This window comes from Podarcis bocagei (genome assembly GCF_964188305.1).
Source record: "Podarcis bocagei genome assembly, chromosome: Z".
NCBI classification, from domain to species: domain Eukaryota; kingdom Metazoa; phylum Chordata; class Lepidosauria; order Squamata; family Lacertidae; genus Podarcis; species Podarcis bocagei.
Genome location: NC_138140.1, coordinates 43,002,906 through 43,027,014, shown reverse-complemented (window position 1 = coordinate 43,027,014; position 24,109 = coordinate 43,002,906). Strand labels below are relative to the sequence as shown.

Sequence of the window (24,109 nt, the reverse complement as noted above, 5' to 3'; positions counted from 1 at the left end):
GTTCAAATAGGTTAAGTTGCTGCTCCTCAGCAATCCCATTAAACCAGGGGTGAGGAACCACTGGCCTTCCAGATGTTGCTGGAATGAAACTCCCATTAGCCCCAGTCAGTATGGGCAATGGGCGTTGCAATCCAACAACATCTGGAGGGTCTCAGTTGTCTTAGCCCTGCATTAACAATAAAATGTTTCTGATGCCAGAAATTAAGCCGCCCCAAGGTAGCCAACCTCCTGTGAAATTGCAAAATTACATCACTTTGTACAGCATTCTTTAAAAATGAATGAATTAATAAACAAGCAAAAGTTTGCACTACAATGAACTTGAAGTGAAATTAAGTATAAATTCTTATCATGGTTCAGCTACCTCTTTCTGCTAGGTTTGATTAGGAATTTTTTCCCCAGTGCATTCTGATTTGTCATGTTATAAATGTATTTCATAGTCTAGTTTTAAAAAAAAAAATTCTGTATGTGTTCTTATGTCATTTTGCATCAAAGCTTTGGTGATCTGTGATTTGCTAATAAAAAAATTGTTTGTTGACTAACGTGTGTTGGTGGCTTAACTGATATGGGATGTCATTGTGTTGTTTTGTAACAGAAGGTTGCACATTATTACTTAGCTTATTGACTGGGGCGTAGGCACACATTCTGTTTCTGCAACAGAAATCTGACACCCAATACCTGGAGAGTGAAAAAAACACACACCCCTTTGATAGGTATAAAGTGAGGCACAGTTTAGCTCAGGGCTAGCTAAACCCACACTTCTCATTGTACAGTCTAGCTTTTAATGTATGCATCTATTTTATAGCTCACCTTTCCTCCACGAAGTCATCGCATAGGGTTCTTCCCATTCCTCTAACCCACCTCAAATCTGCCCTCTCAAGAACCCTATGATGTAGGTTTAGTCTGAGAGAAAATGGCCATAGACCAGTGTATTTAGGGTTGTCGGCAGGTGGGCACAAGACAAAAGTGGGTGGTGTTAAGATACATTCAGATATAAAATCAGATATACACAAGGACATGTTTCTCCAGCCAGGTATTATCTTTGCACAGACCCACTCCAGCCAGGTAAAAGCACTTGAGAGGGACCAATGAAAGGTGCAGCCTGAGGAGACATGGCCTAGGGAGAGTCCTGAGGGCTTGACAGAGAATTTTGGAGAGCCACATTTGGCCCACAGGCCTGAGGTTCTCCAACTATGCTCTCACCACTACAATTCACGAGTCTTTTTTTAAAAATCAAAGTTACAAGCTTTGGTCAGGGGAATAGTGTGGACGTAGTGTATTTGTTTTCATTAAGGCTTTTGACAAAAGTCCCCCATTATAGTCTTACAGAGAGGGTGGTAAAATTGGGCTGGACAAGGTAACTGTGGATTTGTAGCTGGCTGACTGACCGAACCAATGGTTCCTTGTCATCCTGGGGGAAAAGTGACAAGTGGGGTGCTGCAGAGTTCTGGATGAGGGAGCTGGGGGAATGCTCATGAAAGTTGCAAATGACACCAAACTGGGAGGGGTATCTAATGCCGCAGAAGATAGAACTGGAATTCAAGATGACCTTCACAGATTGGAGAACTGGGCCCAAACTAACAAAATTCATTTCAACAGGGACAAATGCAAAGTTTTACACTTAGGCAGGAAGAACCATCTGCAGAAATGTAAAAAGGATTGAGGGGGGGTCTTAGACCATAAGCTTAACCTGAGTCAACAGTGTGATGCAGCAGCAAAAAAATCTAATGCTATTCTAGGCTGCATCAACAGAAGTAGAGTGTTAAGGTCAAGGGAAGTAACAGTACCACTCTATTCTGCCTTGGTCAGACAACACCTGGCCACCACATTATAAGAAGGTTATTGACAAGCTGGAATGTTTGCAAATGAGGGCCACCAAGGAAACCAAGCCTTATGAGGAAAGGTTGAAGGAGCTGGGTATGTATGGCTTGGAAAAGAGGAGACTGAGAAGAGTTATGATAATAATCTTCAAATATCTAAATGGTTATCACATGGAAGATGGAGCATGCTTGTTTTCTCCTGCTCTGGAGTGTAGGACTCAAACCAATGGCTTCAAGTTAGAAAAAAGGAGATTCTGACTAAACAGGAAGAACTTTGTGAACATAAGAGCTGTTTTTATAGTGGAACAGACTCCCTTGGGAGGTTGTGGAGTCCCCTCCTGTGGTGTTTGCCTCCTAGGATGGGTCAAGAAAAGGGTTAAAATGGGTGTGATGTGATTGGCCAGTGAGAATGCAAGGGGGGAGTAAAAGATAGAGTGGGAGGTTTTGAAAGGCAGTTGAGGTTTGAGAGTTGAGGTTTGGGAGTTGGAGAAGGAAGAAGGTGGAATAGGCAGTGGGTTGGTCAAGTTGTATTGTGAGAGAGTGAGAGGAATTGTTAGGGAGTTAGATAGATAGTTGGGAATAATTCAGTTTGAAGTTGTTAGGAACTAAGATTTAAGAAACTGACAAGAGAAAAATAAACCGAAACCATACGCTTATTCCTGCACTTACAAATAAACTTGATTATTTGTTTATGTTAACAACTGTCTGGACTCCGTGTGTCCCCGTGAGAAGCGGGGTGGTGGCAGCGAAGAAAGCAACCACAGTGGTGGCACAGGGTCAATAGACCGTGAAATGTCCGGGGGCCCTGTGTGATCGCCACACCTCCCTTGGAGATTTTTAGGCAGAGGTTGGATGGCCATCTGTCATGTATAATGTTGTTGAGATTGTGGGGGTCCCTTCCAACTCTACAGTTGTGTGTCGAGATCCCCAAGCCACCCCAAATAACTCACACATCACACGGAATTTTTGTTTAAGGTTTCTGGCATAATTTTGGCCACAACTTTATTAAAATACAAAAAATGTGAGTGGTTGCTTAGGCATTGGTTGCGATTATCTGCCCTCAGTGGGGACAGATTGGCATTTTGCAAGGCTGCGAAAGCCAGAAAAGGGGAATACACGCTTTCTAAGATTCTGTGAGTCTATAACTCCCATCAGTGCTGGCTGGGACTGATGGGCACTGCAGTTCAAAACATCCAGAGGCACCAAGGTTGGCTGAGGTTGCTGTACTCAGAGACCTACTAACCTGTCTAAACTTCTGCCCTCTCCAGCCTAAAGCTCTCTTTGCTTTATGGATACCTGCATAACAAAGCCAGGAAAGCTATTGCTGCTATACCAACTTGACAGATAACACCTTTCTGAACTCAGGGAGTTGGGGGGGGGGGAGTCATTAGAACTACATGTTGTTGCATTGTGGCCAAGTTATATAACCGGGGTAATAATAATAATAATAATAATAATAATAATAATAATAATAATAATTTATTTGTACCCCAGCCACTCTGGGAGGCTTCCACAAAGACCCAAAATACACTAAGATGTCACACATGAATGCCAGGTGTCTTCTGAATGTCAGGTAGTTGTTTATCTCTTTGACATCTGATGGAGGGCATTCCACAGGGCGGGCGCCACTACCGAGAAAGCCCTCTGCCTGGTTTCCTGTAACTTTGCTTCTTGCAATGAGGGAACCGCCAGAAGGCCCTTGGCGCTGGACCTCAGCGTCCGGGCACAACGATGGGAGTGAAGACGCTCCTTCAGGTATACTGGGAAACACTTTGAATTGTGCTCGGAAACGTACTGGGAGCCAATGTAGGTCTTTCAAGACCGGTGTTATGTGGTCTCTGCGGCCACCCCCAGTCACCAGTCTAGCTGCTGCATTCTGGATTAGTTGTACTTTCCAGGTCACCTTCAAAGGTAGCCCCACGTAGAACGCATTGCAATAGTCCAAGCAGGAGATAACTAGAGCATGCACTACTCTGGCGAGACAGTCCATGGGCAGGTAGGGTCTCAGCCTGCGTACCAGGTGGAGCTGGTAGACAGCTGCCCTGGACACAGAGTTAACCTGCACCTCCATGGACAGCTGTGAGTCCAAAATGACTCCCAGGCTGCGCACCTGGTCCTTCAGGGGCACAGTTACCCCATTCAGGACCAGGGAGTCCTCCACACCAGCCCACCCCCTGTCCCCCAAAAGCAGTACTTCTGTCTTGTCAGGATTCAACCTCAATTCATTAGCCGCCATCCATCCTCCAACCGCCTCCAGACACTCACACAGGATTTGAAAGAGAGGTAGAGCTGGGTATCATCTGCATATTGATGGACACCCAGTCCAAACCCCCTGATGATCTCTCCCAGCGGCTTCATATAGATGTTAAAAAGCATGGGGGAGAGGACGGAACCCTGAGGCACCCCACAAGTGAGGGCCCAGGGGTCTGAACACTCACCCCCCACCACCACTTTCTGAACACGGCCCAGGAGGAAGGAGCGGAACCACTGTATAACAGTGCCCCCAGCTCCCAGCCCCTCTAGACGGTCCAGAAGATTGTTATGGTCGATTGTATCAAAGGCCGCTGAGAGATCCAGCAGAACTAGGAAACAGCTCTCACCTTTGTCCCTAGCCTGCTGAAGATCATCAACCAGTGCGACCAATGCAGTTTCAGTCCCATGATGAGGCCTGAATCCCGATTGGAGGGGATACAAATGGTCCGCATCCTCCAGGCATGCCTGGAGTTGTTCAGCAACCACTCACTCAATCACCTTGCCCAGGAATGGAAGATTTGAGACTGGGCGATAGTTGGTCATACTGGCCGGGTCTAAAGATGTTTTTTTTTTAAGAAGCGGTTTAATGACCGCCTATTCCAGTAGATCTGGGAATGTTCCCTCACAGAGGGAAGCATTCACCACCCCGCAGAGCCCATCGCCCAGCCCTTCCCAGCTTGCTTTTATTAGCCAGGATGGGCAAGGATCCAGGAGACAGATGGTTGGTTTCACATGTCCAAGCAGCCTGTCCACATCCTCAGGGTTAACGGGTTGAAATTGATTCCATGCAACTTGACCAGACAGGGCTCTAGCACTCTCCCGCCCCAGCCCTGCTCCCACGGTGGTGTCTACCTCCTTCCAAATATGAGTGACTGCAAAAAACTTTGCAAAATCGTTGCAGGAGATCTTGGGGTCTTTACAAGGCCCCGTGGTAAAGGTGGTTCCATTAAATTGTGGACCACCTGAAAGAGTCTCCTGCTACTATTTTCTGCAGATGCAATAGAGATGTTGAATAAAGTCTTCTTCGCTGTCGCTATCGCCACTTGGTAGGCTCAATGTTGAGCTCTAACCCGTGTCTGGTCAGATTTGGAATGAGTTTTCTGCCACCGATGCTCTAGCTGTCTCAGCGATTGTTTCATCACCCTCAGCTCTGAAGAAAACCACAGGGCTGTCCGGGCTCCATGCAATCAGAGAGGGCACTTCAGAGCCAGACAGTCGATAACCCTGGTTAACTCCGCATTCCAGCGTGCCACCAGGGAATCAGCCGAAAGGCCATCAACATGGGATAGAGCATCCCCTACCACTCTCTGGAAACCATTTGGATCCATTAAGTGGTGGGGGTTGACCATCCGAATTGGTCCCACCCCCCTGCAGAGGGGAAGGGTCGCGGAGAAGTCCAGTTGCACCAAGAAGTGATCTGACCATGGCACTTCTTTTGTTTCACTTTTACTTAGTGTCAGATCACCCACGTCACTAAAGGTGAACACCAGGGCTAAGGCATGTCCATGACTATGAGTTGGGCCAAACTTATTCAGGGACAGCCCCATGGAGGCCATGCTTTCCACGAAGTCCCGAGCAGCCCCTTGTAAGGTCGTGTCAGCATGGATGTTAAAATCCCCTAGGACAACCAAACTAGGTGTCTCCAGGAGAACATCCGCCACGACCTGAAGCAGCTCGGGCAGGGAATCCTTGGTGCAGCGGGGAGGTCGGTACACCAAAAGGAATCCTGTACTGCCCCTATTGCCCAACTTCCAGAACATGCACTCAGAGAACTTGGTCTTCCCAGTAGGACGCCTGATGCAAACTAATGACTTCCTAAAAATCACTGCAACCCCCCCTCCCTGCCCACACGACCTGGGTTGCTGTGCGTAAGAGAAACCTGGTGGACAAGCAGCAGCTAAGACAGGCCCATCTGCTTCATCCAACCAAGTCTCTGTTACACATGCCAGGTCAAGTCCTCCATCCACAATCAAGTCATAGATGGCAGTGGTCTTATGAATCATTGACCTGGCATTGCACAGCAGCACCTTCAGGTCATATGGGTATCCCTTGCTGATTCCAGCATCTGTCTGGTCAAGACCAGACCTGGAGGCAGGGATAGTCTTCAAACAATGACTAAACCTGCCTCCTCGGTAATGACATGGTCTGGTCTTAGCGTAACTCCTCCTCCTGCCCATGATCACTGAGATTGGATGTCCCAGTGCTCCCCCCCCCCCCGTGCAACATGCCCCAGCGATTGTGTTGGCTGGGGCCTCACTCCCAGGCAGCCCTGATCCCACCCCTTAAAAACAAAACACTAACTATATACATCAACCAATAAAACAACAAGAAACAAAAACAGAGCAATTATACTAAAATTAATCCCCAACCAAATATCCTTTCCATCCACCCACCCCCAACAAAGCAAAAAAGGAGAAAAAGAAAGAAAAATTTAAAATGCCACCGACTGCTTAAGGGCATTTTAAAACTCATTAGCCACTTGGAACAGGGAAACAATAGCAGAACAACCTCTCACACTTTCCCAAAATTTTGTTCCAAATGAGGGCCTGGGCCAGTTGGAAAAGACCTTGGATGGGAGCAGGCCCTGCAGTCCTCACCACAGCCTCTGTAACTAAAGGTTACAGAGTCCCAGATGAAAATAAGGATTTTTTAAAAAGTCTCTGTGTGTGTCCCCCCCCCCCCCGAAATAAGGTAACAAATAAATATCCAATCTTAGTCATAGCTAGCTCCCTAAATAACTTTCCATAGCTAGCTGAAAACCAAATTTGCAAGAAAAACAACACCAGAGCTATGAGGAAAAGAAAGCTGTGTACACACAGAGATTTCAAAAGGCAATATTGTCTTGCACTTATAAAGCCGTAGACGTGTAACAGCAGAATTTGAAACTGAACCATTTTTTCCTGCTCCCCAGAACCATGGAACTGTTTTAGAATTGGACAAAGAGTTGGATTATTTTAGTCTTTAGGACAGGATGGAAGACCTCTTGATGGACTCCCCATGGTCAATGGTATAATACAATGGGGTTTAAAGTCCAGAAGCAATGGGAGGGCAGTAGGTCACCCTTGCTAACTAAGGTAAGCTTTGCAAGAGGTCACCTGCAACAAGCAAGTCAACTTACACTCTGAATGATGACAACAGCAAAACTGGCTGTTCTGCCTTAGAGAGTGGTTCTGTACAACCAAATACTGAAGGCTTGGCTTTTAATGGGACAGGGAAAGGAAACTGAATGAAAATATACCCCTTGTAATATCAGGGGTTTCAGGTTCCAGCAGAATAATCTAACTCTACATAAAGTGACATAAAACATTAGCAATATGCTTTCTGTTTCTCAGCTTTCCAGTATTTTCCCCTGGAGAATTCAAAGGCCTAATGCTCTTTCCTAAGGGTTAAGTTACAGTGGTATTCCTTTTTAGCCATAATCCCTGCATTATGAATGTTCTGCTTTGTTCTGCTCATTCTGTGTAATAGACTCTATTACTATGTAGTATAATATTTAGCCTACTTTCGCTGCAGTTCCTCACACCTTTTCAGAGCAGCTTATTTCCCTTCATCACCTATATTGTTTGTTGCAATAGTTTGCAGCCAATGTCAGTTTGCAGCTGCTGTTTCTTGTTTTCTAGGTCAGATCTCATCTCCTTCCATAGCCACCCAAATTGCTAGAAATCAGTTGCCGATTTGCAAAAGTCTAAAAGTTCAAAGATTTAATGAAAACTGGGGACAAGAGATAAGTGGATTCCCTCCCAACATTTGCAATGAAAGTTGGGAGGAAAACTTTAAAAAAATTAATATATTTTAAAACATGTCAATAAATGTACAAGTGTTAACTGGATAAGCCAGTAAGGTGAATAAGCAACAGTACAATCCCTTCTAGGTCTACTTAGTAGCAGTGATGGGGAATAAATTTGATTCAGTTTGCATTTAAAGATGAATCTATCAAATTCACACTTACCCAGATTTTTAAGATAGCTCTTCAATCAAACAATGTTTACAAAAAAATTATATATTAGAGGAAAGTGTGCATAACTATATTAGTGAAAATCACATACAAAACATGCATAGTATTAGGAGAAATCGCTTGCAAAAATAGCATACATTAGTCAAAACGGCATACAAAAGTTTGCACTAAAATTTCTCCTAATACATTGCAAATTGCTGTAGAATATGGAAAACTGAATCTGAAACAGTGGTGGGGCGTGGGTGGGATGATAATCTGTAAGAAACAAAATTGTCAGGTCTTTCCACCCCTACTCAGAAGTAAGCACCATTCACTGCAATGAGACTTTCTTTCAAATAAGTGAGGGTAGGGTTACAGTCTATATGGAAAAAGTGGGCAGATGTGAACATAGGAAGCTGCCTTATACAGAATCAGACCATTGGCCTGTCTAGGTCAGTGTTGTCAAGACTGACTGTCAGCAGCTCTCTGGAATTTCAGATAAGGAACCTTCCCCAGCCTTTCTTGGAGATGTTGGGTTCTGTGTTTTTGCAGTGAACAGAGTTCCATGCAGGAGTTCCATACAGTACAGTGGTACCTCGGGCTACAGACGCTTCAAGTTACGCGATTTTGGGTTGCGCACCGCGCCAAACCCGGAAGTACTGGAACGGGTTACTTCTGGGTTTCGGTACTCGAGCACGCACAGAAGCACCAAATCGCACTTTGCGCATGCACAGAAGTACCAAATCGCAACCCGCGCATGCACAAACACGGTGCTGCAGGTTGCGAACAGTGCAGGTTGAGAACGTGCCTCCTGCACGGATCATGTTTGCAACCCAAGGTTCCACTGTACACTGAGTTCCATGCAGAAATGTCAAGGCCTCATGGATCTGAGATGTGCATTGTTTTATTTCCAAGAAGGATTTAGTCAGTGGCCTTGAAGCTCCTCAGGCAGGCATTCTCTTTGAGCTACAAGGTCCAAGCTTAGAACATCATCTCCTGACAGGAACATTTTGTACAAAGATTACCATAATAAAGGACAAAAGTGGTAAAGACCTAACAGAAGCAGAAGACGACAAGAAGAGGTGGCAAGAATACACAGAGGAATTATACCAGAAAGATATGGATGTCTCATACACCCCGGGTGTGGTTGCTGGCCTTGAGCCAGACATCCTGGAGAGTGAAGTCAAATGGGCCTTAGAAAGCGCTGCTAATAACAAGGCCAGTGGAAGTGATGATAATCCAGCTGAACAATTAAAAATTTTAAAAGATGATGCTGATGTGGGAGGGGTTAACAAGTCTCAGATGTAGGGATGGGGAACCTGTTGCTCTCTAGATTTTTTTTGTTCATAGACTCATAGAATTGTAGAGCAGGCCACAAGTGTCATATGGTCCAAGCCCCTTGTCATTGGATAGCAGCTCCTATCAGCTTCAGTCAGCATGGTCGATGGTCAGGGCTGATTGGAGCAGCAGCCTCACAACTTGGGCGGGATGCCCCACCCCCAGGACACATGCCACGCCCCTGCAGGCAGTGCATCCTGCCCCCAGGACGCATGCCAGCCCCCCCCCCCCGCCTGCTCTCCACCCCCACTCCCCGGTGCCAGAGCATGAAGCTCCACCACTGATGCCAGCTGGTCAACTTACCATATTTTTCGCTCTATAACACGCACCTGACCATAACACGCACATAGTTTTTATAGGAGGAAAACAAGAAAAAAATATTCTAAACGAAACAGTGGATGTATGATTTTTGTGGTTCATGCTGTGGCCACAGACATGTGATCTGACGGTGAGTTTGGGGTAGCCCGATGCAAAAATCCTGAGGATCCATGTGGATCCATGCTTTGTAACCACGTTTTTGCACCACTGCGACCCCAGGCAACAGTGGGTGCGTGCTTTTTTTGGTGCAAGCTGTAGCCATGGACATGCTATGTGATCTGATGGTGAGTTTGGGGTGACCCAGTGCAAAAATCCTGAGGATCCATGTGGATCCGTGCTTTGTAACCACGTTTTAAGTGGGGAGGGAAGGAAAAGCACTCAAGGGACAAGGAGCACGCATGGGGTGTGTGGAGAAGGATGCTGCTAATAATGCAGAAGAGGAGTATAAGAGGAGAAGGCTCCTCACCTCTCCCACTTTGCTCCTTTAAAGAAAGCAGGCTCTGCTTCTCTCCCTCCTCCCCGGCTCACTGAAAAACTTTGCTGCTATTTAGCCAGCTGAGTGGGGAGGAGAGAGGGATAGAGAGCCTGCTTGCTTTAAAGGAGCCAACCGGACAGGAGCTGCTTACACTCGTGTAAGCAGCTCCTCTCCTGCTTTGCTCCTTTAAAGAAGCAGGCTCTCTGTCCCTCTCTCCTCCCCACTCAGCGGCTCTTCTCCCGCTTTGCTGTTTCAAAGCGAGCCACGGAGGAGGGAAGGAAGGGGAACCATGGACCCTCTGCTCACGACTGCAGCAGATCCCCCGCCATCTGTAGGGATTCGCTCCATAACACGCACAGACATTTCCCCTTACTTTCTAGGAGAAAAAAAGTGAGTGTTATGGAGCAAAAAATACGGTAATTTCTTCCATTGCTTTCAGTTGGACATGCAATCCACAGTCCTGTGCAGATGTTCATAAGGCTTACTGTCTGAAGCTATTGCATATTTAGCCATAAATACTAGAGAGTTCTGTGATAGGTGTGCAGATAGTAGCCCTACAGCACAAACCGATGCATGTTTACTTGGAAACAAGTCTCACTACTTCCGCTGGGACTAACAATCACAATCCTAAGCATGTCTACTCAAAAGTTTTTGGGTTTTTTTTGGACCTTATCCTTTTTTGCTTTAATAAATTTTTATGAGTTTTTAAACCATTTAACAAATTCAGTTCAATTTCAGTACAATATTCCCTTATAATTTTGGCTTCCCACCCTTTATTCCGCGACGTTTCAATTCAAATCATTCATCTACTGCCATAAAAGTAGTATGTCTCCAAAACATATACCCTACATTACATTCCTTTATCATTCCTCAAGTCCTGCCTGTGATTTCATTTGACTATAATATTTTCTCAGATAATCCGAAAAAGGTCCTTTCCCAGGTTGACGAGTCCCATCTGTCCCTCACTTCCCTCCTCAGCACGTGCAGAAACCTTCTTGACCATTGGACCCACTATTGGCCTTGTCAGCTCAATTCACCAGAGCCTTTCTTCATATGCAGGGGAAGTGCCTAACTCACCGAGGGTTTGAGACCTATCAGCTGCCCTCACTTGCTTTAATCAGCCAGTCAAAGCCTTTTCCTGTGGTCAGTGTTGCAATGTTGTCATGCTGATAGTTTCTAGGGGCCACAGGTGAGCTCTGAGCGCAGGGTGGGGCCCAAAGATGGACAAACTACCTCAGAAGGAGCACAACATTTCCCCCACCAGAGGTACTCCTCTTCCCCTAATACACAACAAACTTCTTAGCAGAACTTCCTCCCAGGAAAACGTGCAAAGGATTGCAGCCTAAAGTAATTCCTAGTGAATCCAACATGACTTAACAGATGCATGGGATTGCAGCCTTAACTACAGTGGTACCTAAGGTTACAGATGCTTCAGGTTACAGGCTCCGCTAACCCAGAAATAGTACCTCGGGTTAAGAACTTTGCTTCAGGATGAGAACAGAAATCGTGTGGCGGCGGTGCGGCGGCAGCGGGAGGCCCCATTAGCTAAAGTGGTGCTTCAGGTTAAGAACAGTTTCAGGTTAATTCCAGAACGAATTAAGTTCTTAACCCGAGGTACCACTATACAACTACATAAACCAAACCAGGGCCACACATGAAATAGAACAAGCTGATTTAGGGATTTTTTTTAAATCTTCCTAGAACAGGAATCCACAATGAAAAATTATCATAGAATCATAGAATCATAGAGTTGGAAGAGACCACAAGAGCCATCGAGTCCAACCCCCTGCCAAGCAGGAAACACCATCAGAGCACTCCTGACATATGGGTGTCAAGCCTCTGCTTAAAGACCTCCAAAGTAGGAGACTCCACCACACTCCTTGGCAGCAAATTCCACTGTCAAACAGCTCTTACTGTCAGGAAGTTCTTCCTAATGTTTAGGTGGAATCTTCTTTCTTGTAGTTTGGATCCATTGCTCCGTGTCCGCTTCTCTGGAGCAGCAGAAAACAACCTTTCTCCTTCCTCTATGTGACAAATTAATTGTATTAAAAAAGTGTCGATTGCCATTATAAAACGAAATAATAAAAAACATTTCCAAAATGGTGTCCTATTGCCCTCTACTGGCAGGCAAAGGGGAGGAACCCAAGTGAAAACTTTTGAAGCATAAATATACAGTGGTACCTCGGGTTAAGTACTTAATTCGTTCCGGAGGTCTGTACTTAACCTGAAACACTTTAGCTAATGGGGCCTCCCACTGCCGCCGCGCCGCCAGAGCATGATTTCTGTTCTCAACCTGAAGCAAAGTTCTTAACCTGAAGCACTATTTCTGGGTTAGCAGAGTCTGTAACCTCAAGCGTATGTAACCCGAGGTACCACTGTAGATCTAAAGGTAAAAGTAAAGGGACCCCTGACCGTTAGGTTCAGTCGCAGACGACTCTGGGGTTGTGGCGCTCATTTTGCTTTATTGGCTGAAGGAGCCGGCGTACAGCTTCCGGGTCATGTGGCCAGCATGACTAAGCCGCTTCTGGCGAACCAGAGCAGCGCACGGAAACGCCGTTTACCTTCCCGCCTATTTATCTACTTGCACTTTGACGTGCTTTCGAAGTGCTAGGTTGGCAGGAGCTGGGACCGAGCAACAGGAGCTCACCCCATCGCGGGGATTTGAACCGCTGACCTTCTGATCGACAAGCCCTAGGCTCTGTGGTTTAGACCACAGCACCACCCGCATCCCACATCGCCATCTATTTAATGCTATAAACAGCATGTGTGCCTTTGGTTTAGCAAATGGGTGAGAGAGGCAGTTGAAAGTGGATATTTAAACGTGTTGGATATTAAATATCTTGGATATTTAAAGGTGTTGTCTTCTTTTAAAATGTGTTTCTCCCTGCCACCACAACAAACCAAAAAGTCAATTGTGACAAAAGAATTTAATAGTAAACAAAGTGTGGGAACAAAATACAAAAAAAGAAAATGTGCTCCAGAAAGGCAAGGATTACAAAAACATATATACATTCCATACATTTCAAAAGAGACATTTCTTTCTATTTTTTTTAAAGAATAAACAATAAAGAATAAAGAACTGAACAGAAACCAGGAATGTATTGATTTGTGTATCCTTTACATAGAAGAAGAGGATCAGGAATGGCAGGACAGCATTCCAAGACAATAGCCCACCAGCACTATACTATTAAAGTAGTATCACACCACTTTAAACCGTCATGGCTTCCCCCAAAGAATCATGAAAGATGCGGTTTGTTCAGGGCACTGAGATTTGTTAGGAAACCCTCAGAGAGCTACAATTCCTAGCATTCCTTGGGAAGAAGGATTGATTGGGAACTGTAGCACTGTGATGGGAACAGGGGTCAACTCTCAGTACCCATGGCAAACTTACCAGGATTCTTTGGGGGAAGCCACTGCTGTTTAAAGTGGTATGATACTGCTTTAAATACCTAGTGCAAAAGGAAGACATCATTATGTGTAGAGCAGCCTTTGCCAACCTGGTGCCTTCCAGGTCTTTTGATCTACAAGCCCCATCAGCTTTAGCCAGCATGTGCTAACTGGAGCTGATGGGAGTTGTAGTTCAAAACATCTGAAGGGCACCAGGTTAGCAAAGTCTGGTATCGGAGGTTGATCCCAAGTTAGAATTTCACAGCCAGTTTCTTGGACTGGGGCTCAAAAGGGTCATAAGGAACAGGGGAAGACCTGAGCAACTATAAGGCTTCCTGTTTTCCTTGGAAGGGAACAGAAACAACCTATCCACTTCATCCATCGCCAGCGACAAGATGCTTTAGAAGATCTGAGGGGCTGCAGCAGATTCAGATTCCAAGTATGCTCACCCAGAAAACTCAACTCTGCTTGGTGTTACGTATGCTCTTTACAATGCATAACTGGTTCAGACATCTATGCCAAAGCCTGAAAAAAATATTAAACTATTAAACTAAATTTGTTTTATTTGCAGACAGTTCTGGACAGGCATGCGGACATTCCTGAATGGTTGAATCAAGTGCTATTTTACTGGCAATCATCCATTGCCAAGAGCAGCACTATCCAGTTGTGCCCTTTCCCACAAATAAACACAACTTGAAGTCATGGCTGCTATTCTGCTGCCTGTATAGGTAAAAACTAGGCTGGGCAGCAGTAGATGTTTGGGGGAAATGGAGTTGAAAGGGTTACCATGAATTGCCATTGGGTCTCCACACAAGGGCAGTCAATATGATGACCTCCAGATGATGCTAGGACTACAACTTCCAACATGTTTTACGAATGGTCCCACTTGCCAGGGTGGATTGAGCTATACTCCAGCATCTTGAGAGCACCACATTGGGTACCTCTTCCATTGAGCGACAAGTACTTTGGACTGACTCTAAACATCTGGAAAATCGGTACAATCCGTCTCCTTGCACAACTACATCTCCCATACAATAGGAAGTCTGTGTGTGAGAGATGTCTTTGGTTACTATCAAAGCAGGCACTGGTGTTGCACTTGCTGTTAGAAAACTAAGTTCACTATTTGAAGAACAGAACACAGCCACCATCTTTGTAGCCTCACCATCAGCCACTGGCAATCCATGGCCTGCTTAGGGTTTCTGTCTTTTTGGCAGAAAACAGAAAAGCCAGAAATACCAGCACAATATTTTCCACCCAGTGCAGGAATACTGTGTCTCAGGTAGCTTTTTTTTAATGGGAAATGTGTAACCACCTTCAAGGTCCTTCTCCGCAGAGTCTTTGACCTTAACACTGATACTGTAACATATGGCCAAAGATTCCTGGAGCAATTATTGTCTTACAGTGAAAAGCACCCAGTGTATTAATAATTCCAATGGTTACCCTCATATTAAATGTGTGGTAGAAATTACCCCCCCCCAATTCACCAGTTCTTCCCATCATCCCTCCAAACCCTCAATAAATGATCACAGTGAAAATATTAGTATATGCTATTAATGCAGCTATTGGCAGTGTAGACAGTTCTTCCGAATGGCTACTGAACAATCTGAGGCATTTCACTCCATGCTTTGGCCTTTTTCCTGGCCAGAGAAAGCCAAGGTGGCTCAGCAGGGCTGCACGATGACATTGGTAGGCTTGGCAATGGCCTCGTTTCCTTTTCCATTTGAGGGGCTTCCTGAGGCTTTGTTCTAACAGATGTTGCTGGGGAGAAAAGGAGGACATTAAGTAGGCTCTATGGGGCTGAAGAACACACCCCAAGCATCACCCTTTGGAAACGACCACCCAAGTAGGACGGAACCACCACAAAATATGCCACCCACCCCCCAGCTTGGACAGTTGCTACAGAAGGATTCTATGGTTGATGCCCTCAAAAGCTGCTGAGAGGTCAAGGAGAATTAATTCTCCTGTCTCTCTCCTGACAAAAATCAATATACAGAGCAACCTAAGCACTTTCTGTGTCAAAATTGGGCCTAAACTCCAGTTGAAATGGATCTAGAAAATCAGTTTCCTCTGAGAAAGCAAGGATCTGGTCCTTCACCACCCGCTTAAGAACCTTGGCCAAGAAGGAGATATTGACAACAGACAGGAAATTGCTCAGATTCTTTGAATCCAGGGAGGGTTTCTTAAGCAGTGGTCTTATCGCTGCATCCTCCAAGCAAGCACGAACCACTTCCTCACAAGAAAACATTAATCACCTCCTTGGCCGAGCCAGCTGTCTCCTCCCCGCTAGTTTTTATCAGCCAAGAGGGCCAGGGGTTCAGAGAACAGGCGGTCACTCTGACCGATCCAAGCGCTATGTCTGTGTCCTTGGGCCTTACTGAAACTCATCCAACAGGACAAAGCAGTGCCATGTAACCCCCTTGAGATTAAACTGCGTAACACTGGAGATGAGTTCTCAGCAGATGCAAGTGATTTATTCTTCAAAATGCTTTGTCAACAAGTCACAGTGAGCTCTAATCAGTTTTGCTACCTCCTTTGGGCCAGACTGTAAAAGGTCTCATGCTACCCGGGAAAGTTTTGCATAATGAGGATGCAATCCCTAGCTAGCAGGATGAGCGGTTAGGGATGGTGCAAACTGTAGCCCAACAACTGCTGGGAACCCAGGTTTGAGAAACACTGGCTTAAAACAATAATGGAGAAGCTGTGGCCCTCCAGAGGTGGCCCATCAGCCCCAGCCAGCATGCCCAATGGTCAAGGATGGTGGGAAGTGGATTCCAACAGCACCTGGAGGGCTGCAGGTTTCCCATCCCTTGGTTAGGGGATGGCTTCCTGATCCTGGAAAGTGGGGGTCATCAGAGTACAGGAATTATTGTCTTCCTCAATTAAGGGATGGTGCCTGTGGTGCCTGTGTCACTGTGCGTCAATAAACTGTGGTTAAGGCAGAGTAAGAAGGGGAAGAAGAGCTATAGCTCATCTACTTTGTATGCAGAAAGTCCCAGCTTCAAATCCCTGGCAATCCTTGGGAGAGACTCTGCCTAAAGTCCTGGATGGCTGCTGCCTATCAGGGTAGACAGCACCAAATTAGATAGATCCATGGCCTGATTAAGTAAAAGGCAGTTTTCTAAATTCACAAAGAGATGTGAAATTCTCCTGAAAGGATGGAAAACATGTTGAAGAGGAGGTAGTGGATCTTCTTTCCTGGAAGAACTGTCAACGCTGTACCTCCCCCTGTGCTCTGCTTGTTTATTTGTAAATAAGTCGTATGTCCTGGGTGATCAAGGGTTGTCTAGGCTAACCTCCCACTATGCAGGAATCTTCTTCAAAATGAACCCAAGTCTCAGTGAAGACTGCCCCTGAAGTTTTTCACTACCCATGGAAGAATTGCATGCATGCATCATCCTGCAACATATCCAAATATAGCTGCTATTTCTATCCAAGCACAGTGCTGTATCGAAGTTTAAACGTCCCTTCCACATTAGCTGAGCTCAATGGGGGAAGGTTAAATAACCACTCCTGTTCTTTTTTCCAGTTTTTAATACCTTTTATAGCTGCTGGAGCCATCTTCAACGGGATTTTACTCTCAAGTGCACATACTTGAGGAGCACTGGTCTTCTTCAATATATTCTCACTGGTAAAATTTGTTTGCTATAAGGCAAAAAAAGAAGAATGCAATTCATGCACTGCAGAGCAGATGAAGCTTGAGTGACTTAAGTCCATTGACTTCAATCAGTAACATATGACTAGTGTTGGATTTCACCCAATGGTTTTTCCAGTTTAACAAACAGTGGTTTAGAAAGTTGGGAGTGAGCTTCAGGCCCAGGCACCCCTTTTCCCTTCCTCCCATTGCAATTGCATCCTAATTGCTACTGAAATAGGGAACTCTGGTTTAATGTCAGTGTATTAATCAGGACTCTAAGCCACAGTCAAATCCTTGTTTAAGTGTCTAGTAAGCAAACCAACACAAATCCAGAGCATAGCTGTCAACTTTCAGATTTAAAAATAAGGGATCAGCAGCCTGGAAAATAAGGGATCAGCAGCCTCACCTGTCCCGGGGACAGTCTACGGGATATCTAACAATCCGGGATAGCAGCGGGAAGCAGCGGGAAACGGCGCTGGAATAAGGGAATTTCCCGCAAAAAAAGGGAAGGTTGACAGCTATGATCCAGAGGGTTTCTTCCCACATTGCAGCTTGTATGCCACTTTGCACGTCACCATCAAAATCCTATCACCAAACTTACATGCAGATTAGAAACTATAAAAATCTAAAACTGAGCAGCATTTGAAAAACACGTACATAAACGTTTTAAGAGCCAGCCTAACTTCATCAAGCCTTAATTACAGGCTCAGTTCCCACTTTTGTCCAATATATCAGACCCCGGAGATGAAAGACATAAAAAGTAACTTTGATTTATACAGACCAGGGTTGAAGCATCAAAGGGGAGTGCAGACTTGGCACTGGCTTCTGGCTTCTTAAACAAAGGTTTACCACGGCAGGGCTGTTCCATCTGAAAGATGAATGGGTTGGCTGAGCCACGAACAGTTTCTGTGCATAAAGTACTCCCACAACAGTCATAGAAACATAAGAAAGTGACTTGTGCTGAGAAAGACTTTTGTTCCATCCACTGACTAACAGTCGTTATCCAAGGCTGCAGATCCACAGCCTCTTCTGCTGACTCTCACAGATTCAGAGTCAGCCCCCGACAGGAAACAGGGTAGCATCAGGACATGCGCCAGGACACAGACATCAGGACATACATAATGAATGCAATGCCCTGGAACAGGGTTTCCCAAACGTGGGTCTCCTGCTGTTTTGGGACTATAGTTCCCATCATCCCCTGACCACTGGTCCTGCTAGCTAGGGATAATGGGAGCAGCAGTCCCAAAACAAATGGAGACCCAAGTTTAGGAAACCCTGCCCTAGAGACCATTATACTGAGGAGAGGGTGAAGCTCTCAGGAAGTCATATGCTCGACCTCCGCTGGTGTTACTATGGTAACCCAGTGCACCTGGAAGCATTATCTCAGAACATCAAGACGTGTGGGATGTGCTCCTCAACTCAAGAGCCCAAGCACTGTGTACAATTAACCAATTGTTCACATGACACCAACACGAAGTACCCTACACACAAACCCAGAGACCATGTCTAAACGAAGCAGGATGTGCTTCCTTCCCTGCAACTGTCACAATACTGAAGTCAAGTTTTGAAGATTTAGGCTCTTAAAAAAATAAATCCTGGTATCCAAATGTATTAGTGAGAGTGGCCATGGCTCAGTGGAAGAGCATAGGCAGTTTAATCCCTGGTAGCCAAAGCTGAAGGGGTACTTAAGTAGCAGATGATGGGAACAATGCTGGTTCTAGGTTCTGCAGAGGTGCTTCTGTGGACACCTCTTTGGCTCCTCTCTTGCTCTCTGAGGCACTGCTGCCCATTCCTTGCTCCAGACAACTACCTACTAAGGCCTGTGGATGGTGCAGCCGTGTCCCTTTGCTCATCACTGCCCGTATGTTCAGAAACAGAACATACAGGCAGTGACAGCAAAGAGGAGCAGGAAGGTAAGTCTGTATGCAGAGTGTGGCAGTGGTCAGGGGCCAGGGCCTTGAAAAGAGCCCAGTAACACCTGCCCTTGGTGCTGGCCCTGGATTGGAAGAATCCTGCTTGAAACCTGAAGAGCCACTGCCAGTCAGAGTAGGCAATACGGGCTAGATGGACAAACAGTCTGACCTGATGAAGCAGCTTTCTACATAACTGTACACACACACACACACACACACACGTACTCAAGGTGCACAATTACTGAAAATTAAAATCAGAAATAAAACTATCAGTCAATCTCCGAGTATACCAACGGAGAGCTTCCTACAAAACTATCCCGCTAAATGATATGAACAAGGGTCAATATGCACCTACCTTTTCCTGCTGAGAAATGCTGCTGCGCTTCTCCCCTCCTTGTTCAGTTTTGGCAGAGGTTTTATCCTCCCATTTCTGTTCTTTCGCAAGAGGGTGACCCTGGAAGCCTTTCTGCTTTAGTTTTGCCATCAGAATCCATGCTGGTTCAGAGGATGTGCTTTCCAGATGTGGGGCCGGGGTATGCCCTAGGGATTGGAGAGAAGCTGATCAAACTTTCACACTGGCCTCCCTCCCGGTGCACCTGACGCATGCAGAGCGCCATGCAGCCTTGGTAAAAAAAATCTGCTTGGGGACTGCAATCACACGATCACATACACTTAATCCACACACGGACAGGCACAATCGCAAATATGTAAGATTATTATTATTTATCAATTGTATTTATTTCCCTTCATCCAAAGGTCACAGTATAAAAACACAAAATACATAACATAAAACCGCAAAATACATAACATAATAAGAAACAAAACAATACCCCCGCTGCCACCCACCAACACTTTAAAAGGCCGTAGATTGTTTAATCAGCGAAAGGCCTGGGTGAAGAGGAAAGTTTTTGCTTGACACCTAAAGATATGTAAAGGTGGCCCCAGGTAAGCCTCTCTGGGGACAGTATTCCATAAATGGGGAGCCACATGTTCCCATTTTGCCGCATTCCAGACCTCTTGTGAAGGAGCCACACAGAGCAGGGCCCCAGATGATAATGACAGGGTCCGGGTTGGTTCATAGGGAGAGAGGCAGTCCTTGAGGTATTGTGGTCCTGGAACAACCTGGCCACCAGCTGAAGTTTCTGAGCTGTCTTCAGAGGCAGCTTCACCTCTAACACACTGCAGTAATCTAACCAATAGAGCATAGACAACAGTATAGGCTATCCCTATCCAGAAAGGGGTGCAGCTGGGCCACCAACTAAAGCTGATAGAAGGCACTCCAGGCCACTGAGGCCACCTGAGCCTCAAGTGACAGCAATGGATCCAGAAAAAAAACCACTGATACCAGCCAACCCTGGATTGGCTCTCACATTAGGCAGAATGAGGTAGCAGACTCGGGGATACTATGAAAGAGAAGCAAATTGCCAATAATTTAGTTTAAGCTTTTTAAGACCACCATGGAGGATGCAATATTGATTTTTAGCCTCAAACACCAAGACATCTCAGCAGAGGAGAGCCACAACAGTGGTGAAGGGTCTGGAGACCAAGTCCCATGAGGGAAGGGGGTTATTGATTTTGCTTATTACTATGCTAGGCATTTTTATGTTTTTATATTGTAAGCAGCCCCGTGATCCTTGGAGGAAAGGGGGTATAGAAAAACTACTTATTAATTAATTAATTATAGTGTGATCTGTGCATATCAACTCACAAACCAGCCCCATTTCCACTCAGGAAAGTGAGTGTATAATTGAAGCAGTAGTTAACAAACTTTGTCAGGACTCGAAAAGGTTGACAACGACATATTAAGTTTAAGGAAAAAATAGTACAGTATTTAAAAAAATAATAATATCCTGGGACATGGAAGAACAGGATTTCATACCAGCTTTTAAAATGTTCAGAATGATTTAAAAAACTGTTCAAGCTATGGTTCAGATGATCTATTTCTAACTGACATAGTGCTTATGTATCTGATGGATGGATTTTTGGAATGAATGAAAGTAAACTCAAATGTTTTTATTGGTTTATTATGTCACAATGTTCTGTGAACTTGAAATTGTATATATGCACAAAAATAACAATTTAAAAGTCCACTGTGTTTATAGTGCAGCCATGCCCACGGAACCTGTATAAAAACGTGGTTTTCTGAATGTATATACAGGGGTGGAATTTTGGCATAAATGCAACCTACACATTAAGAAATAAAGGTAATTATGTACACCAAATACAGACAACTTGTTGAACCACAACTCCCATCATACATGAGCACTAGCTATGCTAGCTCAGGCCAATGGAAGCTGGATTCCAGCATCATCTGTTGGGCGACATGCAGATGTTTGCAGCATGAAACACAGCTGTTTCCCACATCTGCCATAACGTGTAGCACTCTCCTGAGCATTCATGCATTACCAAGCAGCCAACAAGCAGATGCCTCTAAAGCAGCTTGCCTGTATAATAACACAAATACCTGAGAGTTTGCCTATCTGCTGCTTGGCTTCATCTTCGTCAGGTTTGATGGCCTTGATGGGGTGGTTCTCCTTTTGGAAGATGGGTTTTGGAACCGAAGCTTGAGTGCCACCTGTCAGATTTTGGGGGGGCTTCCCAGAACTTGATGGCATCAGATCTTCTTTGACCAAAGTAGAAGAGGTTCCTGGAACCACAGATGTCAGTTGCTTTGCAGGCTCGTGATACTTCTGCTGGGTTCGGTATTTCAATAGAGAGGGTGTTCTCCTCAGCTTAACCCCAAATGGGCTCTCACGGTCAAGCATATTTTCTTTTGGCCATTCATTTGCAATATTTAAGTTGGCGCCAACAGTCCCATTACCCTTGTCAAGACACTCTGGGCTCCTTACTATATATCCCTCTGTGGCTGTATCCAACTGGGGCATTCCTTCAAACAACTCTGGTCTTATGGGTGAAGAAGGGGTGCTTCCAGGGCAGGAACTATCCATGGAACTCGAGCTCCCCGAAAGAGACCTCTGCCAGGCTGATGCAATGGTGAACCTGGCAGGCTTAGCAGAAGTGGACTTTGGGTGGGCCTTGGAAATCTCATCTGGACCTTTGCTTTCTTCCATTTTCACACTTCCTGGTAAGTCTCCAGCCTCGTCATCAGAACAGCTACTTTTAGGAGCAACCTTGGGGGATCCTGCAGAGGACAGACCTACCGGAGAAGGGTTGCTCAGGTTTCTAAAGCTGGCATCCTCTTGCCCGCCTCGGCTGCTGTTCAAATCAGAACAATAAGGTTCATTTGGGTGGGTAGGTTTCTCACCCACGGCACTGTGAAGTGGAAGCTCATCTACTTGGGAATCTGAGATGGCTGGTCCTCCCTGTGGAAAGGCTGTTGGCTTTGTGTGGCCTTTGCACAGTTGAATATCCATATCTGCAGACCGTCCTCCTGTAACTTCTTTGGGTATCTGGTGTTTTTCAAGGTCTGAGGCTATGGCCTTCTCTGCTTCTGTGGGAGCCTCCATAGTCGATGCAAAAAACTGTGGACCGTGCAGTGCAGGGTCTTCCTGAAGCGTGACCAAGCTGTCCCTGTCACCAAGTCTATCTTCTGCTTTATAAATATGTATTGCATCACTGCCATCAATGGAGTCTTTTGCTTTTTGATCTACAGGTTGTAGGCAAGGTATGTTGCGACACTCTTCTGCTGCATCAGGGTCCTTATCCATGCTATTCCCAGGCAAGGCAGCATCTAAGCATCTAATATCTTCTGTTTCAGTCTGCAAAGGTTCAAATTTCTCAATGATCTCTTTCACGGAGCTCTGTGAGTTCGACGTGACGTTATCAGTTGGTTGCCCAGTTGTTTTCACCCCTTCCTCCTCCATCTCTTCTTCTTTGTGCTTTGTTAGAGAGGACAGTGCATTTGGACAGGACACTGTTACAGAAGCCTGGAGATCTGTTTCCATACGGTTCTGGTTCTCAGATTCTAATGGGCAATTCTCCTCAGCACCAGGGCCAGCATTCCAAGAATAATGCAAAGCATCAGAGGCCCTAGTTTGACTCCCATTTAAGTTACTGGTATTCTGGATTGATAGGCCTAAGTAAGAAAGGAGGAGAGAAGAAGATGGTTAAAGAATACAAGAAGCTGAGTCAGATCATTGGTCCATGTCATGGGCTGGCTGGATGCAGAGGAATGGTGGGAGGTACCAGCTGCTTTTGGCTCTGCAGGGTTTCACACAGAAGTCTTTCCCATCCCTATCTGGAGATGCTGGTAACTGAACCTGGGACCTTTTGCAATGCAAACAATGTGTTCTTTCATAGGTCTCTGGTCTGCAGAAACAATACAAACCTCAACGCTCTTCCCCACACTCTCTCACATGTGCTGGCACATGCATGATCACACTCTTGCACGCACGCACACACACGCACACACGCACGCACACACACACACACACGCATACACACACACATGGAGGCCATTACCTGCCAAGCCCTCCTTTTTTCTACCATCTTCTTCAAGTAATTTTTCATGGTCTGGTCTTCCTTCTCTGGGTTTGAGAAGGCCTTGCTGTTTTGCCACCTCTTTTACCTATTGTGAAAGAGAAAGACAGTTCAGACAATTTGCAGAGAGCACAGATTCCATTTTTTAAACTGAACATAAACAAAAAGGGCTATCAACCAACAAAAAGGGGGTTGATCAGCTGCCTGCCTTTTTAAGGCAGCCAACCAATTTCACAATGTAATATTGAAAGGCGCTGTTGGGAACTTAGAATGGAACATGAAAGGGGGAAGTGATTCCTTTGTTTTGCATCAAACTTTTATTCTTCAAGAGCTTCTGTACAAGATCCAAAGAGAACAGTGTTGATGGAACCATAGGTAAAGGAAACTCATTTGTTTTAACACACCCCTTGACCTCAAGGCAGCTTACGACAATAGACCAATAAAATGTGACAAAGTAGAATGGATAAAGTGGCATGAATCTAACACCTACCCTTCCCCAAAGCCTGGCAGACTACAAAAATTACAGACTACAAAAAACATAAGGAAGAATCTCTTCCAAAAGAACCAGGAAGGAATTGGATCATCCCTCATATCTTTCTT

The 24,109-nt window shown here is 45.4% G+C and overlaps 1 protein-coding gene across 2 annotated transcripts in view; it reads right to left on the bottom strand.

Moving 5' to 3' along the window:
• Positions 1-13,043: 13,043 nt before the first annotated feature.
• Positions 13,044-24,109, bottom strand: part of KIAA1210 — a 42,050-nt gene continuing 30,984 nt past the window's right edge. For both annotated transcript variants that reach the window (XM_081178974.1, XM_081178975.1), the window contains 6 exons: positions 23,492-23,597; positions 21,534-23,105; positions 19,425-19,609; positions 17,938-18,024; positions 17,059-17,164; positions 13,044-15,280 (listed from right to left, as the gene is read on the bottom strand). In XM_081178974.1, the coding sequence (XP_081035100.1) occupies positions 15,114-15,280; positions 17,059-17,164; positions 17,938-18,024; positions 19,425-19,609; positions 21,534-23,105; positions 23,492-23,597 (2,223 nt within the window). In that variant the 3' untranslated portion in view covers positions 13,044-15,113. The remainder of the gene's footprint in view (positions 15,281-17,058; positions 17,165-17,937; positions 18,025-19,424; positions 19,610-21,533; positions 23,106-23,491; positions 23,598-24,109) is intronic.